Raw genomic sequence first — 17,763 nt, 5'->3', positions numbered from 1 at the left:
CTTCTGCACTCTGCGGTGGAAGATGTGCTTTTCTGGAGCTCACTCCTGAGATCAGTTCACCCTCTGGAAGTGTCTCTCTCTACTTGAGCAGAGCTGGTGTGACAGCTTATAGCTGAAGCACTGTATGTAGATACTCAAACAGCCGAATCACCCAAAGAATCATCTGCATTTTGCCAAACTGAGCAAACCTGGTTTTCCTACATACACATTGCACCTTATGGTGTATTGTTGTATTTGTAAGAATTAATTTTGTGAAGAGATACTGTAGTCAGAGAAGATAGAGATCATCTGCATCCCAAATTTTGAGTTCTACTATATGGGAATTTTGCCACTGATTTCAATAGTAGTGAACACTGGATCTCAGCAGTGCTGTGCCATAAAGCTGTGCCACAAAGTCACTCACTCATACTAGTTGTGCGCTGAACACACATTCCTTTGATATCCTGCAAACTCTAAATAACTTAAATAAAGTCAACAAATACTAAGATATGTTGATATAATGAAGTGTAAGTTAAGAAGAAAAATTAGCTGTTTCAGTGTTGTTAAACATATTTAAAGTATGTTGTTAAATATGGTTTAAAATACATTGCAAAATGAAAGAGAATGTGCTTCCTATTCAGGGCTTAGAGAAATGGCTTTGTGTGTCTGTACGCCTGTGTATTTGTATTCTAATTTCAAATCCTTACTTGTGGGCATCGAGCATTGATTTTTTACTCCATTGATACCACCCATAAGCTGATCTTTACATGGATGTGCATGCAAAACATGTATTTTACTAGATGAGTGGCTACAAACCATGTAGGATGAGAGTGATCCCAAGAAAAAACAACAGAATAAAAAGGTTAAGCTAAATAAACCTGCTGATAGGAATAGAACCCATTTTACATTACCAGCAAGAATGTGGACTTCTAAATTGTTGAAACACAAAATATTTTCTTTCCTTTTACAAAATAATATAATCTATTAATTTAAAGCATTCATGGTAGTCAACATGATCTGTACTCTCAAACTGGGTGGATACAGAATGTGCCCTGCAGCAAGTGGGGTGAAGGTATGCTGGAAGGCAACAGTACATCCAAGGGAAATCCCATCCAGCTTTTGCCTCAGTTCTTTGCCTCTTCTGTGTTTTGCTCCATCAGAATCTCCTCTATGTCAATGGTGGAAAATTCACTTTGGAGGCAGTGAGCAGCTAGGGAGAGATGGCTAGACAGGGTCACAGAGCAAGGAACAGCTGTGGTATGGCAGGGTGGAAAGTCTGGGGTCTACAGAACAAAAAAACTTCTTCTTGTTTTAGGGGTATACAGCTGATGAAAAGCTGGTATGGAATGATACACTCCAGAGATTGGAGACTGGGGTGCTGAGCTTCAGAACAAGCAGAAAGTAGATGCACATACATTTATGTTGAAATGACACATGGAAAATCACTTGGAGTATTACAGGAAAGATGAAGGGTAAGCCTTTTCTAGAAGGTCTGGCAACCACAGCTATATTCTGAAGAATTTTACCTGCATAAACTGAAGAGAAGCTTCAAAGTCCTCCACAGGATACATCTTAATGCGAAAGAATTTCATTCCCATTATAAGACTGATAATGCTTTGAACTACATATGGGCTTTGTTCTTTATGCCGTAGCTCTTTTAACTCTGCCATAAATTTCTTCTTTACTGCGGGAAATCTATGAATTCACATTGGTTAGTTACAAAAAAAGTACACATTTATATTTGAAATGCATCGTAAGGTATATAAACGGGGATAAACCTACAGAAGATTCAATTTTGGTTGTACAATACCATTTCAGTCACTATGTGAACAGAATTATTTTTATTTATCTTTCATGTCTTATAAACTCAGAAAAGAACATGAAATATACAGCCTGATAGTTCCTTTAGATAACTGCAGCTTTCAAATTGTTTTTTTACCACACCCCTCTTTTACATAAGAGCTAACAATATCATTAGAATAATCCCCTCACATGTTTTTCAAAAATCCAAGACAAAAGGTAGTTTTCTTGCAAGTATATGCAATGTTTTCTAAATAAATGCTTGAATGATAACCATGAAAATACTCACATAGGCTGTTTGTCCCTTCTTTTTTTTTTTCCTAATAGCCATTAAAGTAACACTTAAGCACTAATTATAACTTGGGATGGAAGGGTCTGTGACCATTTCTGATCTGCCCAAAAATCTGTTGGAGGTGTCTTTTGAGACTGTCCATAAAAATCACATACGGGAAGATCATCCAACAGGACCTCCCATCCTTTTTGAGATGAAATGAAAAGAATGTCATTTTCACAGGCAGGTGTAGCATGTAACAACCTTTTGTTACTGCCTCTGATAGAGAACACATGAGAGTTGAAAGAAACAGGTAGGAAGAAGTCCTTTAGTGGTAGTAACATCTTAGCAAGGCCCTTCAGAACTGAAGAAAAAAAGCACTATTTATGGAGAAGTTGTATTTTGCCTTTGACAGTCAACTTGACCCAGATGTCACTCCCCCTTTTCTCTTTGACCCAGCCAATTTAGAAACCCAGGTAAGTCCTTAGCTGAAGTCTGTGAAAGTTAAATGATTTCCAGGAACTTGAAATGTTTTGGCCAGATAAAGCTAAACAGATTGGTATTATAGACCAGACTTACTCTCAACAACATCAATAAGTCAGGAGACAGAGATCACCATGTTGAGGCAGTAAATTTCACCCTCTGCTTAGTTTGTGGTGTATGTGTATTATGAGATGTCATACTGGGTACATGAGTTTCTGAGTCTGTCTGCTTCCAGATTCAAAATTATGACCTGAACCCCAAACAAGGCCAGGCTGGATGGGGCTTTGAGCAAGCTGCTCTAGTGAAAAGTGTCCCTGCCCATGGCAAGGGGTTGGAACTAGATGAGCTTTAAAGTCCCTTCCAACCCATACTGTTCTGTGACTCTATGAACTGTTTTATGTTATCTGCTCTAAAAAGTTCAGGATGAAGGATTCAGAAGCAGATACATTAAGTTCTGAACTGAAATAACTGCAGACTTAAAAATGTTGTGTTGGAAAATGGCCATTTTTAGGTTTGCCCAGCTAGAGAAAAAACAGCATATGGAAAAAAACCCCTAAAATAGCTCTATTCAGCACCTTGGGATTTCCACAGACGTCATTGCTGAGATAAGAAAAATAATGCTGCTGTAGTCAAGTTGAATTTATTCGCTATTACCAAACTAGATACAGAAAGACTATGGTTCCCTAGAGTTCTATGCTCTACAACACCTAGATGAATAGAGGGCCAATAAGCTGAAATTATTTATTCCTACACTATCTTCTAAGAAAGTGAGAAAATCTGAATATTCACATACTAAGCAAGTAGAATTTTTCAGACTTATGGGGGAAATATGATATTAAATTTTGCTTACTTTGCTTGTGCTAGAACACCTATTACTTCTGCATACAAATCCGCAACAATATGCATATTTCCAGTGTTAGGACCAAGGTACCTAGTAAGAGACAAGAAAGAATTCATGGCTGAGAAAGCATGCTGTTTAAACCACTGCTGTTAAAAAATTAAGAAAATAATCTTTTTTCATAGATTTCTTGTATGGGAAATAGCCTTACCCTTCTTTGTATTTAAAGTGCTTGAAAGCCAAGTTAATAACATCATTTACCAAACTGTCTATTACAGGATGAAGTGGAATCTGAAAATAAAAAATAAAACATAATGAACACACATACATTACACTTCTACCTGCATACCTTACTGCTAGTATTACTCATGGGTACCTTCCATACAGAAATATGGTATCAGCAGAAATAGCATCTAGCTCACACAACGGTGAAAATAAGCCAGCCATTTAAAACTAAATACTTTAGCTCCAAAGACTTGGCAGAGTGAAGTCTGTGTGAAGACTATGTATCACGCAGGTGCAAGAAAGACAGCAATGAACAAGCATGCAGGATATATCTAATTTTTATTAGACTCTTACAGACAGAAATAGAAGAATCCTAAAATCTGGTTTTATTGGTAATTTCTGTCATTTATTAGTTAATAGACAGTTTAAGAACTCCATACCTGTTTTAAAACTTCTATTAATACTAAAGAAAAAATAAAATCAATAGCCAGATCTCTTCTCTCCATTAAATAGTCCCTCTGCTGTTCATCACTGCAAAATGAAAACAAGAAACACGATATTTAGGAGATGTGCCATAATTCATATTATATGCTTTCTTCAATCATACAAATGCAGATGATAGGAGATTATGTTTTACTTTTTAAACCACAGTCCAGTATTTCAGAAAGTAATGCACTGATATGCTCTTAAAATCTGAGATAAACAGACTAATCCTGTTACTTTCACCTTCTTTCGGGTGTTTAAATGTCATTCTCCATTTCCTCCCTCTTTTTTCCAGTTTATGATCAACACAAAATTTGTTTCAAGAAAAAAACCAACCAAAACAAGAACAAGGAAAGTTTTAGATTCTGTATTCTAATAAATGGATTTCATGTCAATTTTCTTGCTTAGGGCACCACTTAGTTCTCAATTACACTTTAGAGACAAACATAATAAATTACTTTCTGCCATCAAATACGTATTTAGACTTGTGATGGATTTTGAGAAATGCCTTAAAAGTACCGATGGAGAATTCATACCCAAACTACATTCTCTTTTTAAAACTGTTCCAGTAGGTTTTTTTCTAACTTTAGCATCACTTGTCAAATGTTCAAATGTATTCCTTGTGCAGAACACCACAGAGGCATAAAAGTCTGAGGCAAGTAGCTTTAGCAAATATAGAAAACACCTATTTGGATCACCTGATTACAGTTTCAAAGTGTACTGAGAAGATAATATGAAATATACAATACTTTTTGTAAAATGAAACGTTAAAGGGATAGTTCTGCAGTCTGTTTGAAGCAGTCACCACTGATTTCAGTGAGATTTTTCCTCGTGTAAATTTAGTACAATTCTGGTAAACATTAAGAGCTTTAGTGATTCCACTTACTCTGTCCATCTATAAGCTGAGAGAAGAGTTCCAGGAACTAGCAGAAAAACATGACAACAACTTTCAAGCAACTGTAACCTCACAAAAGCTGCTGGGCAAAATATAATACATTTTATGTTAGAATGTGTCCACAATGTACGCATGCATAGTCAAAATCATACCTTTTAGATTTAGTGCTTGTTCTTGGTCTGTACTCATGAGATTCATCTTCTATGCCATTCTGTCTTTTATACCAATCAAACAAAGTGCGCAGAATAGAGGGCAGACAGTATTCTGAAAGTGAGCTCATTGAGCTTATAACCTATGGGAAAAACACAAAAAGTCAACAAAACAGCTGGTGTTCAAGTCTCCCCTCCTCCTCCTCCTTAGAAAAAATGTACTAATTCAATGGTTACACATGTTCTTTCCCGTTTTTATCTCATTTTTGAGACCCATGGTACAAGCAGTGACTTGATATTCTGCATTTCCCATATTTAAAACACATGCAGACTTGGTGCTTAGGGACATGGTTCAGTGGTGGACTTGGCAGTGTTGGGTTTGTGGTTGAACTCAATGATCTTAGACTCTTCCAACCTAAAAGATTCTACCATTCTATAATTATATGAAACGTGAGCAGAAATACAGTAATGGGCAGTATGTCAATAGTGTCTTTCCATTGATGTTACTAAAATGCATTTGTATCGTATCTTAAAGCACACCAGAAAACTATTTAATTCTTCAAGGGGTTCATTTTGATTTGCTACACAATGTTGATTTGAGTTTGAGCACATTATAAGGAAAGAAAAAGTGATGAAGCAGAGGTACTGTCTTTGTGCATTTATCTGGCTGCTAGATGCCCCTCCTGAAACTCTGCAGTAATCTTAACCAATGCGCAGATGCATCCATCTTACTATTAGGCTCACACGCCTGATAACTTAGATCTCTCTTTTATATATAGGAAAATATTTACCATTTCCTGTGTCTTTATGTGCAAAAATAAGTAAAAAATAAGTAAAAAATAGTTTACAATCATTGCTTAAAAGTTCCTGATTAAAAAGCTCTAGTGGAATAGTGGAAAAGAAGATTACTGCTCATTCAGTATAATCACTGTCACTAATTACTGAAATGTTCCTGAACATGTAACTACTGAACTATGACTTAAACTTCCTATTACAGGAAACCATAAAGCTGCAAAACATAAAAAGATCAAAAGCTAGGGTGGAAAAACCACCCCCATATTATAAAAGAGGATCATATGTATTGTAACTGAATGTTCACAGCTTCGGCATTTATGTACACTCTAAGAAAACAGAAAACAGCTATTTCTAATAGGAATAAATTACTGATCTGGAGATTTGTGACCACCTCAAGATCACGCAAGGCTTAATCCTGGTAAGTGCTCAGTAGAAGGAGTGAAGTGCTGAAGTATTTACTTCATGTTAAGTACACTGATTATGTCATTAACTTTGTCAGGTTTATCCACCTGTTTAAATTTCAACCAGCACATTTCAGTGCTTCTGGAACAACAGCTGAGTTTAATGTCTCATGTAAGAGCAAACTTGTGTGAACTCTGTGACTTAGACAATAGTAAACCTGAGAGACTAAGCACCTTACATAGAATTCCCAAGGGCTACTAAAGCCTTAAAAGAGAACTCCTGTGGATAACAGTTAGTTTAGATCAGTAACTCTGATGTCTTTTGCAGTTTTTCAGCTTCAGAATCTAACTAATTCACAGTGATGATGTGGTCTAGAGTTAATGAGACACTTTGAGGATAAAGTATTATTGTTCAGGTATTATGGCCTATAATTAAACATGGAGCATTAGAAAGCTTTAACAACTGCCCCTGTAAAAATTAAAGTTTCTATGAAAGAACTATTTTAGGAAAGCATTCAATCCAGTCTTTCCAATATAATTTGTTGCCTGAAATATGAAACAAGTTGCTGTGGAAGATGGCATGAAGGCACTGCTTAAAGTAGTGACAGGAGGCCTTTAATGAAGAATTACTACACCAGCCGAGGCTCAATTACACCAACCCCTTCATGCGTAAGACTTCAGATGAGTACTTAAAACACACGAATCACCTAGTGTCAGTGCAAACAATTCACTACCATGTCAGGACACTTAGACATTTCAATCACTTCTCTATTGTTTTCCAAGTACTCCTGAAGCTGGCACAATGCCAGTTGTTCATTATGAGATGCAGTGAAAAAGGGTTTGCTGGGAAGACTATAATAGAATCACAGAATCATAGAATCATAGAATACTTTGGGTTGGAAGGGACCTTTAAAGGTCATCTAGTTCCGACCCCACTGCAATGAGCACGGATATCTTCCACTAGACCAGGTTGCTCATCCAACCTGCCCTTGAATGTTTCCAGGGATGAGACATCCACAGCTTCTCTGGGCAACCTGTTCCAGTGCCTCACAATAAAAAATTTCTTCCTTATACCTAGTCTGATTCTACCGTGTTCTAGTTTAAAACTATTACCCTTTGTCTTATCGTAATAGGCCCAATGAAGAAGTATGTCCCCAGATAGACCTAAATACCTTTTAAGAACCACTATATTTAACTGTAAAGTAAAAGTTTCAATCGGGCCTACCTGCACATTCACTGACATATTTATCAATGCTGTTCCCTAAATCCCAGATACACAATTTCATTAACCACAAAAAGTCAAAGTGACTCCTGTTAAACCTCCTCAAGCCATACTTTCTCTGCTGAATTTACAGTGTGCGCCTTTAGCAGCTTTTTTTTTTTAACCTTTCTGTCATTGCACTTTTAAGCCAGGAAGGAAGGGCGGACTGGGCAAAGACCTGGCTCTCAGGGAACAGGAAGGGAGGGAAGTCTAGCCAGCGCGTTGGTTACTCAACCCTTTCATTTACTGGAAGTAAGTCTAGGAGTGAGATGAATTCTAGCTCTGTGCCGCTCCTGAAAGGGAGTGCACAGATGTACAAATATGTCCTTGTCAGACAAATGATCATGTTCTTCCATCATAAATGAACTACCTACTGTATAGCTTAAGAATAAGAAAGCTGCACAAGTAGGGAGCTGTTTAAAACTTGTGTTCACAGAGCATTAAATATACTTTATGTAAATGCTTAATATTTATTTTGGACTAATACGTAAGAGTAAATTTAAAGAAATTCTGACCAGGTATTTTGCTACAATTTATATACTTTCATAAAAGTCTTGTTACATTGTCAAAATACAAATATAAGGAATTTATCGACTAACAGCAGATAAATGCTCATTACTTTCTCCATTTCACATATTAATTTCTAGGTGCTTTAACAGCAAATATATTCAAAACTGCATTCAATTTCCAGCAGTATCATTAATTCCTTAGCTCTACATTTTTTTTCACATATATATCAGTATGTATGTTAAATGTGCATTTTATTGCCATTTCAATAGTGCAGAATTGCAGTACTTCATTTTCTAGTGTTGGCTGATTTTTTGTAACTGTTATTTGCACAGATTATGAGGACAGAATCTGTATATTGTGTCCTCATATTATTGTATAGATTACAAATAATGAACTTTAGGAGTGAGATTTTACACTTTCTATCAGTGCTACTGAAAGCAGAACATGATAAACATTGTCTTAGCTGTATTTAGGATACCCATAGCCAACACAATGTCTTCCTTTCATTCAGTGTTTTTTCTACTTCATGCATGTCTATAACAAAGCCCCATAACTACAAGCAACACAGATTCAAGGAAAATTACAGTTGCAATGAAATCCTTGGTCCTTGATATCAACAGCAAATTTCTTACGAATCACAGTAAGACTGAGATTTCATATGCAATACATGAAACTAATGAAATAAAGGTAACGATTCAAAATACTCTAGACTGTGGAAAGGGGGAGATTTTTTTGGACAATGGTATGAAGTTAAATCTCCTTAGGAATGGTTGTAACTGGTAACTATTAAGTTGGGCTCACTAGTTCTCATTTATGGTCTTGGTTTTGTGAGTAAAAAACCAGGATTTTTTTAAATCATACTTTCATAGATGTGTAATTTCACCTAGCTCTTTTATAAGTTAGTAATGTTTTTAGCTATTTTACTGCCAGGATAATAGTTTACATGAAATCCCATTCATTTCAGGTGTGCAGCAAGTTCAGTTCTGAATGTGTTAACTCTAATTTTGCCTTCAGATTTACTTCTTTGCATACTCCTTGAACCCAAACCTCTAATCAGGAGCCAAGGGGTGTTCTATGACCCCAACACCACCATTTCTTAGACTTCCTCTACCATGTGCCCTTCTGCTGGTGAGGAAGGATAACGCATAAAACAGAGGAAAAGGGAAAACACAACAGGAGCCAGCCGCAGTGCTACTGCAATATTGATGGTACCATTATTCACTTACTGCATATAGCAAATAAAATATTGGATGGGAATAATTATCAGTAGGTCACTGATCACATATAGGCTGTTATGAAAAAGAGACCCTCAATCGTTAGTATGTTGCTTAGTGTCTTACTTATATTTGTATTTTCCACATTTCTAATTATTATTAATTCTTATTTTCTTTTTTTTTGCTTGACCTATTTCTATCTCCTAAAAGTATATAAAACATTAAATATTTTTGTTTTCCAATCTATATTCTCCAATCTAGTGCATTTCTAAGAAGAGAGTAGTAAAATTAAAATGAGTGCAAAGTTTTGCGCAGTTTATGCTGAAACTCTTGCAACAGGCACTTCATACAAACAGTTTCAGATGAAAACTAAGCCTTGCTGTTAGTTTTTCACTTCCATGGCCCAAACACTACATTAATTTTGTATTTTCATATGGAAAAATGTCTGCTGGTTGGTCCAAGATTACACAGTGCCCTTTTTCTGCCTCCAGTGTTAGTTCTTGGAACATTTATATACTGTGGTAAGAACAGAAGATACTTCAGTAGGGGCTGAGAAAAGACTAATAAAAATGTTTCCTTGGGTAAGGATAAGCCTCTTGGATAATTATGGGTTTTTTCACCCTAGCTTTTGATCTTTTCATGTACCGTAATTTTATGGTTTCCTGTAATAGGAAGCTTAAGTCATAGTTCAGTAGTACAATGTTTAACAACATTTCTGTAGTTGGGGACACAGAGCAGGCGAACGCTGGAGCAATAATGCTCTTTGCCAGTAGGCAACTAGAGTTTTGCCTAATCAAGAACTTTTAAAAAAAATATTTTTAATATACTATACAGATATTTAAAACCATATGAAGAAACTCTATATAATTTCCTGAATTTCTTTTCTTTATATACATGCACACCTAAAATACAGTCAGTGTGAGGAATCTAGTTTGTTAGGCTAATGGTGAGACATTCTGCAAGTGAGAAGATTACTTCATACATTGCTCAAGATACTATTATGAGTTTGTGAAGGGCGATGCAACTGGCAACCAGCCAGTGCCTACAGGACGGTCTGTCTGCCTAACAGGAGACACTGACACTACATCCACACAGGAGGAAATAGCTCTGTCTGAGCACAGTCAGGTCCCTAGACACTTGGATCCATTGCCACCGTCACAACTAGCATTCCTAAAATGGTGTTTGAGAATGGGCAGGAAAAAATGCTGGTTCTCAGAGAACCAGAGATAAAGCTGCTTAGGGAAAGCAAGCAATGCTTTCAAAATCATTTTCGATGGTTTGGGGGTTTCAATGTTAAACTTTATGTTTATTACTCTGGGTAGCTAAAGTTCCATTCTGCTCATTGAAAGCTACTGCAAAGGGGGTTTTGGGGATGTTTTTTCCACCTCTGAAGTTGACTTGCAAAAAGAAAATTTTAAATCAAGTCATGGGTTACTTTTGCTGCTTTTTAATTTACAGTTAGAAGCTGCATCAGACATTTTAAATGAGTAGTGACCTGGTCATTTCAGCACCACCTATCAATTTCATTCAAATTGAACAGGGATAATTCTGATAAAGACAAAAAAAGAAAATTAGGTTCCTTTGAGAGTGTGTCACTTTTGATTCCTTAACATTGGAAGTCAAAATTATTAGACAGCCCTTGAAAATGTTTGTTCATGGGGATTCTCCCTCTTTTCTCCTTCTTTTCTGTAGGAAAAATGTCAGGAATGTCATGTTTGGCCTTTTCTGGCTTTGCTAGATGACTTTATGCGTGTCCAGGAACCAAAGCTATCCACACCTTACCTGGAAGGCAGAAGCAAGGGATTATTAACCTTGTCTTCCTTCATCCTATAGACTCTTTAAATACTTGAGTCAACTTAAAAAATAAAACTTCAATGGTCTGACTTAAAAGCACATGCCTTCTTACTTGGTTTTTAGTATCATGTGGAACCATGACTTTCAGAGTTTTCGAGGTAGACCACATTTTCAATATTTTTTTTTTTTTTAGTTTTTAAGACCTTTATTTTTAATAAGAGCAAAATTATCCATACTTTTGTGAGAGATTTATAATACTGACATGTTATCATTTGCAAAACAACTTTATAATACTAAGCGGTACTAACCTAACCTACCCAGTGAAATGTCAAATAAAGAAAGACTTTTTACTCTATCTTTCTTGTCTCTACTCTAGCTCAGTTTTATAAAATCTCTACTGTGTATTGCAAAATTTTGGAATGAAAATGTAACTACAGTTTAGCTAAACTAAAATTATTTTGGTAAGTATGAACCACGTTCTTGAAAACAAGCTCATCAGACAGGTTCAGGTCCCATCTCCCAATCATACGCGTACATCAATCCCAGGAGCACTACAACATCTCAAAATGATCATGCTGTTCAAGCAGAAACCAATGTGAAACCTGAAAAGGAAAACATTCCCAGCAACTCAGGCTGAGGCAGCAGGCAGTCTGAAAATTCCAATCTGAATACCTTGTTTGTAAAATTTCATGGAACTGAAAACAAGGTTTTCTGACAAGACGTCTAAGGCAATTTCAGCTCTATACTTTTCTGCCTACTCTACACATAGATAGGACTCTAGATACATAGTTAGAAATGTATACAAATACTGTGTATAACAAAATCTGCCTTTGTTTTTTGCCTGCATCTTACACCCCCCAGCATTCAGAGTAAATTGCCACAGTAGTAATACACAGTTGTTTCATTCTAGGAAGCATTTGCTGTTGTCATTAATTGATCTTAATTGTTCCATTTTCTATCTACTTACCAATAACTAGGAGAAGTGTAACTCTTCTAATTCTTCCCTTTAAAGGACCACAGTGTGCTTAACCATGAATATTTAACCAAACCACGGCCACCCATTATGTGTTTGTTTAATACACTGAAGGAACATTATCACAAGGTTTGCATATGGGTGTCTTAATTTGTTTTTCTTTCACATTTGTGTGTGACACTCTTCCCACAGGAAGGAAAAAAAATATATAAAAGTAAGGTCAGAATACCACAAAAAATTTCATTAGGCAGGTAGGGAGTGCTCACAAAGCAGCCTACAGTGGCTGTCTCCCCTGTGGGATCTCTCTGTGGTCAGCGAGATAGGCAGGGAGCTCCCCAGTACAATGCAGAAGTCCTACCATTTGCCTCCTGCTCTGAACAGCCCTTTAAGCAGGCTACCTCTCCCCAGAATGCAGCTACAGAATAACCTAGAGAACCTCACTTGGTCAAGCTAAAATTATGAAGTGAGCCTTTGTGTAGACCAGTGGTGTCTCACAAGGCATCTTTGCTTCTGGTGCAATGTCCCAGAAAATTCAATAAATATGTTAAATTCATTTGAAGATCCGAAGTCCTACACATACCTACCTCCTCTCCCAAAGTTAATTTAATCAAGATGGTACCTTATGTAGGTTACTTATGGAGGAATTTTTTCTGATTTTTTTTTTCCTGAGAAAGACTGCTGACATTAATTCTTTTACACCGCCATTAAAAAGTGTGTATATTGCTGTTGGGTTTATTCTTATACTTGTCCCATTTCACTTGTTTCAAAAAAACAGATATTCTGAAAAGACACAAAGTTTGCTTTGAAACCTCCATCAGGGGAAACAGGAAACAATACGTGCTTAATACACAAAAATGGCAAAAATGGCAAAAAAATATTGACAAAAGTAGAAAAATCCCCCTAATTTAAAACCAAGAATAACTAGGCAAAGCAGTCATCATTCCACTAAAGTACATTTAAAGATATTGCTTTTGTAGTGTGTGACAATAGTACAGGGCACTGGACTACCTTCCGAGTTTTTGTTTTATAGTCTGAGGAATGGAAGTAATATCATTTCAAACGTCTTACTTGATCAAACTGGGGGTCTTCTCCTCGTTGCAGAGATTTGGTCAGTGGCTTCTCCTAAAAGAAAACATATTAAAATGTATTTCTTAGCATCAAGATTATGATATATTCTATCAACTCTACTATTATTTTTTCTGTTAGATATTTACTTACATAATTTGCCTCCTAATCAATTTCATGCTGAAGATACTCTTTGTTCCATAAGCAAAGGCAGATCTGTGCATACATATGAACTAATACTGACAGGGTGTCTTTAGTGTCTTTCCAAGAAAGAAAAGGATTAACCATTTATTACACCCGAGTTACTTGGAATTCACACTGACGATAAATTCTTTCAAAATCCTAAAAAGCACCTGGTATTTCGTCTAATACATAACCAAGGAGCTCTATTTAGCTACGTGGTGTTTCCTCTTGTTATAATATTACCAGGCAAAACAAACATATGCAAAGATAAATTGCACCAAGCACTGCATACCGAAAGAAAGGTAGGTTTAGAAGAATCAGTTATCATAGAGTTCATTTTTAAGGAAGAGAACTGTGAAAAAACTATTACTCAAAAATAAAAAAATGGAATGGAAGCAAATTTTCGGGATGCCTTCTCAGAGTATCTGGCAAAGCCAACTCCGAGAGAGTCCCCATGTGTGAACTTCACCTACATAGCTTTTTTTGACAAGCAGGTTCAATTACTGAGTCATGTGGAAGTACACAGTCCAGTATTCTAGATATACACAACACTATACAAAACATGAATCTCCTAAACCACAATGAAAATAAACAATACAGAGGCAGATGACAGTCTGAAAAACATGTCACCATCACAATCACAATTCTGCATTGAATTGTACTACTGTTGCTGGTGCCTGAAATGTGCCAGTGCCTTATTCTTCTGTAAATCACGCATCTTTCTTCTCCTACAGCTGCAAGATTGGGGCTCTCCCACCAGCTTAGCATGAGATTTTCTGTTCAGCTTTCAGCAGACTATTACACTCATTATCATCTGCTAATGTATCAGGCAAAATACCATCACTGCCAGGGGATGTGAGATGCAAAACAAAGAAATCTGTAAAGCTGCTAAAATAATGGAATGGAAAGACTTGTGGCAGTCTGAAGATTTCTACTATTCAATGCTTTTCTTTGGACAAAATGTTGCCCAGTATAATCTGCTGACTGATTTTGAAATTAATTATGCTGATCCACTCGTAATGCCAGCTGGCAAGGAGGCTGGCTGCAGGGTGACTGCAGTATCCCCTGACTACCCACCAAATAGAAAAATCAACAAAATGCTTTTTATTAAGTCTCTGATCTATCCAGGACAGTCATTGACACTTTTCATCGTTATCTGTAGTGTCTAAAGTGACTCCTCCGGGTTACATTAAGGGCACAATAACTATTAATTAGAACTTTATGACAGATAATTGGTAATGAACAGACACAGTAAAACCCTGTAGCCCAGAAACAGACACATGACACTACCCCACCCGCAGTCCTCCTCCTCAATCAGTAACTCTGTGCTACCCTACCTAGTTGAGTTTCATGGGAGGACAATGCTTCTTTTGTTTATTGCTGCACACTGGAAAGGACAGCAGACAATCTTTCGAAAGTAATATTCAACTTATTTAAAAGGGAAAAGATTTTTAAGTTTTCATGGGTCCTGGCCAAATCAATGTACTGAGAATTAGTGCAGTTTAGAAAAGAAACAAACCCAAAGCATAACCTTTTTTTTTGGTTTGTTTTTTTTTTTTTTCCCCCCAATTAAACTTCTGATTCTGTTACAGAAGACTTGTGTTACCACAGAGAAGTTTCGTAAGGTCCGTTTCAATAAAAAAGGGCTTTGGCATGCAGCAGCTTTGTGTTCCCGTGCCTGACACTGCAATGCTTAGCTTTCAGAGCAGTATCTAAAATCCTGCAGAAATGCATTCAGTGTTTGAATCCCACTTTGAAGGCGTGGGATTCATTGTCACATGCTTATCTGTGAAGTGGACACAATTAAACAAGACAAAACATGCTGTGGGAACCCAAATTTGGAACTGCAATCCTAAAAAAGTCCTAATCAGATGTTACCTATCTCTGGAAGCACACGCACCTTAAAATATTTCAGTTTCTGATGACGATGTTCCCCGGGGTCTGTGCTTCTGAGTTAGCAAAGATCCCTCCCTTTCCACAAGGCAATACAACTCAACTCTTGCCCTCGCACAGGTGACTAGACCAGGACTTCCCACACCATGGTACATTAACCTAAAGAAACCATTCACAGACCACGCAACAGACTTGGTTGCAGCAGAAGGCAGACCTGGGATGGAGACCAGCCGAGGACACCTACCAAAAGCCAGGTTCTGCTGACGCAACTTCTCGATGTCTCCAGTCTAGGGCTTTAACTAAGGTCTTTTAATTCCCTTCATCCCATCCCACACCTACTGCTGTTCCTGCCACTTCCCCTCTCCTCATGCTCTTGCCAGGCAGCAGCTGCTGCTGCAGCTGTCTCTGCCTCTTCTCTGTCCCCCTGTTTGGGTTGCTGCTATTGCTGCTTTTGACTCGGCTCTTTCCAAGAGGGTGGCCACTGACTCTGCCTGCAGCAACTGCTCAGCCCCAGCTGGACCCCGTGAAGCCAAGTGTCTGTGCACATACCCCCTTCCGGAGGCAGAGTCCCCATCACTGTACCCCTGCAGTGAATGGCAATAGCCACAGAAAATTCTATTTGGGGCATCGAGATCTGAGAAAACTCAAGGTAGAAGTGATTGCTGTTTGCTTTATTGTTAATGATGAGTACTGAATAGATAATGAACTGAATAAAGATGAAAGGCCAGATACAAATATGCTTTTTGGTGTCTAATAGCTCCTACAGTATAAAAGGATGATTGCTTTCATGATGAGGTTAACCAGCGACCATGTCAGGAAGGCACTGCTGAGTAAATTCAAAGACAGCTCAGCTACATGCAGGTGCTTCAACTGTCCTTTGAAAACAGCATATTTAGTTTATGCAATAGATAATTCAATCTCATCTGATGTAAGCAAACTGCCTATTCTATACCACTTTGTTCTAATATCCTTACAAATCTTACTATTTCATTTTATGGAGTACTTTCAACACTGGCAATATGTTGAAATGGCAGCTACTATATAAAATACATTTATACTCATGGTAGACATTTTCAAAAGGTTCAGAACTGGCAAAGGCAAGGTTAAAAATTATAATAAAGTCAAATTGCCTCTGAGTAACAGATTCCACAGCAGCCTATTTACCCTGGAGATACACTTAAAAGTTGAAAAAAAACCAAAACCCCTTAAAAATGTTTTCCAGCCTCAAGGCACTATTTTATTTATTTTCTTGCTCACCCAATTCAGAAATGGCAAAGAGGCCCTTTTATACTATGACTTGACTCTGTTTGAGTGTCTGAGACATTCTACAGAAATGTCTTCCAAATCTTGGATGAATAGGTAGGCTGAATTTGAAGCCAAAGCCTACAACCACAAAATATGAATAAAGTTTTGATTAATCTGAAAGAGCCCATAGCTTTCTGGGCTATAAAAAACATCAGAACATTTTAGAAGAAAGGACCCTCAATAATAACATTTCCATTTTTAATCACTAAGTTAAACATCCTTATTTCTTGTTTGAAGTGCTGCCTTTAATTGTATTTGTTCAAAACTCTGTATTTGTTCATGCTGGCAACTCCCATGATATGAATATGTGTTAGAGATAAGCAGTAAAGATCAGCAAAGACAATTTTGCATTTAATATTTGAAGCTATTGTTTTTCAATAAAACTATCTCAACTTTTCACACTGCAAATGCTTACAAAACAAAATGCTCTCTTAGAAATCAATTTTCTTTCTCTGCCCCATTGCTGTTGTGAAGATATTAATAGAATATAATAAACCAGAATATTTTGAATATGCAATGGAAAATATATATTTTGCCACATTTGAATATATCAATTACATATAATATTTATATTTTATCTAACAAATAACATAATAGTCAAACCCTCTATTCACACAGGTACACTAAAACATTTCTCCAAGGACTATCAGTCAGCTACTTTTAACGGTTAATATATTAATGCTTTTCCAGGGCTCCTACACAAATATAACTGGGTAAATTTACACAGGAGTAGCTTTTCTCGACCACCTGTCACAGAACTGAGTGTTCAGGGAAAGAAGAAAACAAAATGATGTTGTAGTGCCTATTAAGCTTCAGTATGTCACCAGGACATATAATGCCCCTTAAAGTTATTTCTAACCTCAGCAACTGTTAGGCATATTATTCCTACTGAACTATGACATGGTACTATATTACTTACTGAGAGAAAACTCGTCTTTTTATAAGACCATGGAGGATGAAAGGATATTTTGATACAAAGTGCAACTTTTGCACTGCATGCTAAAAAGCAACTACTCATACTCAACTGAGTAGTCTTCTGGGATGGAAGAGTTACCAAAAAGAAACAGCAGAAGAATAGACCTTTTCAAAATAACGAAGTAGCCATAGACCACATTCAACTACAACAGCTACAGTATATATAAAATGCATGTAAGCACAATCTTAAGAACCAAAAAATCCCCAAGTGTGATTCTTTCCTGCTTACAATGAATGAAGTCAACTTTCCTCCCCGGACCCCAAATTGATC

General features: G+C 36.9%; 1 protein-coding gene across 1 annotated transcript in view; it reads right to left on the bottom strand.

Moving 5' to 3' along the window:
• FRY (furry homolog (Drosophila)) overlaps positions 1–17,763 on the bottom strand; it is a 134,829-nt gene that overhangs the window by 102,119 nt on the left and 14,947 nt on the right. The window contains exons 4-9 of the mRNA XM_010011901.1: positions 13,140–13,193; positions 5,127–5,266; positions 4,037–4,127; positions 3,583–3,662; positions 3,384–3,464; positions 1,506–1,674 (exon numbers count right to left, since the gene is read on the bottom strand). Coding sequence (XP_010010203.1) covers positions 1,506–1,674; positions 3,384–3,464; positions 3,583–3,662; positions 4,037–4,127; positions 5,127–5,266; positions 13,140–13,193 — 615 coding nt within the window. The remainder of the gene's footprint in view (positions 1–1,505; positions 1,675–3,383; positions 3,465–3,582; positions 3,663–4,036; positions 4,128–5,126; positions 5,267–13,139; positions 13,194–17,763) is intronic.

The sequence above is a fragment of the Nestor notabilis genome, unplaced genomic scaffold, assembly GCF_000696875.1.
Source record: "Nestor notabilis isolate BGI_N333 unplaced genomic scaffold, ASM69687v1 scaffold30203, whole genome shotgun sequence".
In the NCBI taxonomy this organism is placed as follows: Eukaryota; Metazoa; Chordata; class Aves; order Psittaciformes; family Psittacidae; genus Nestor; species Nestor notabilis.
Note: the sequence above shows the minus strand (reverse complement) of the source record. Positions and strands in the feature narration are given on the sequence as shown.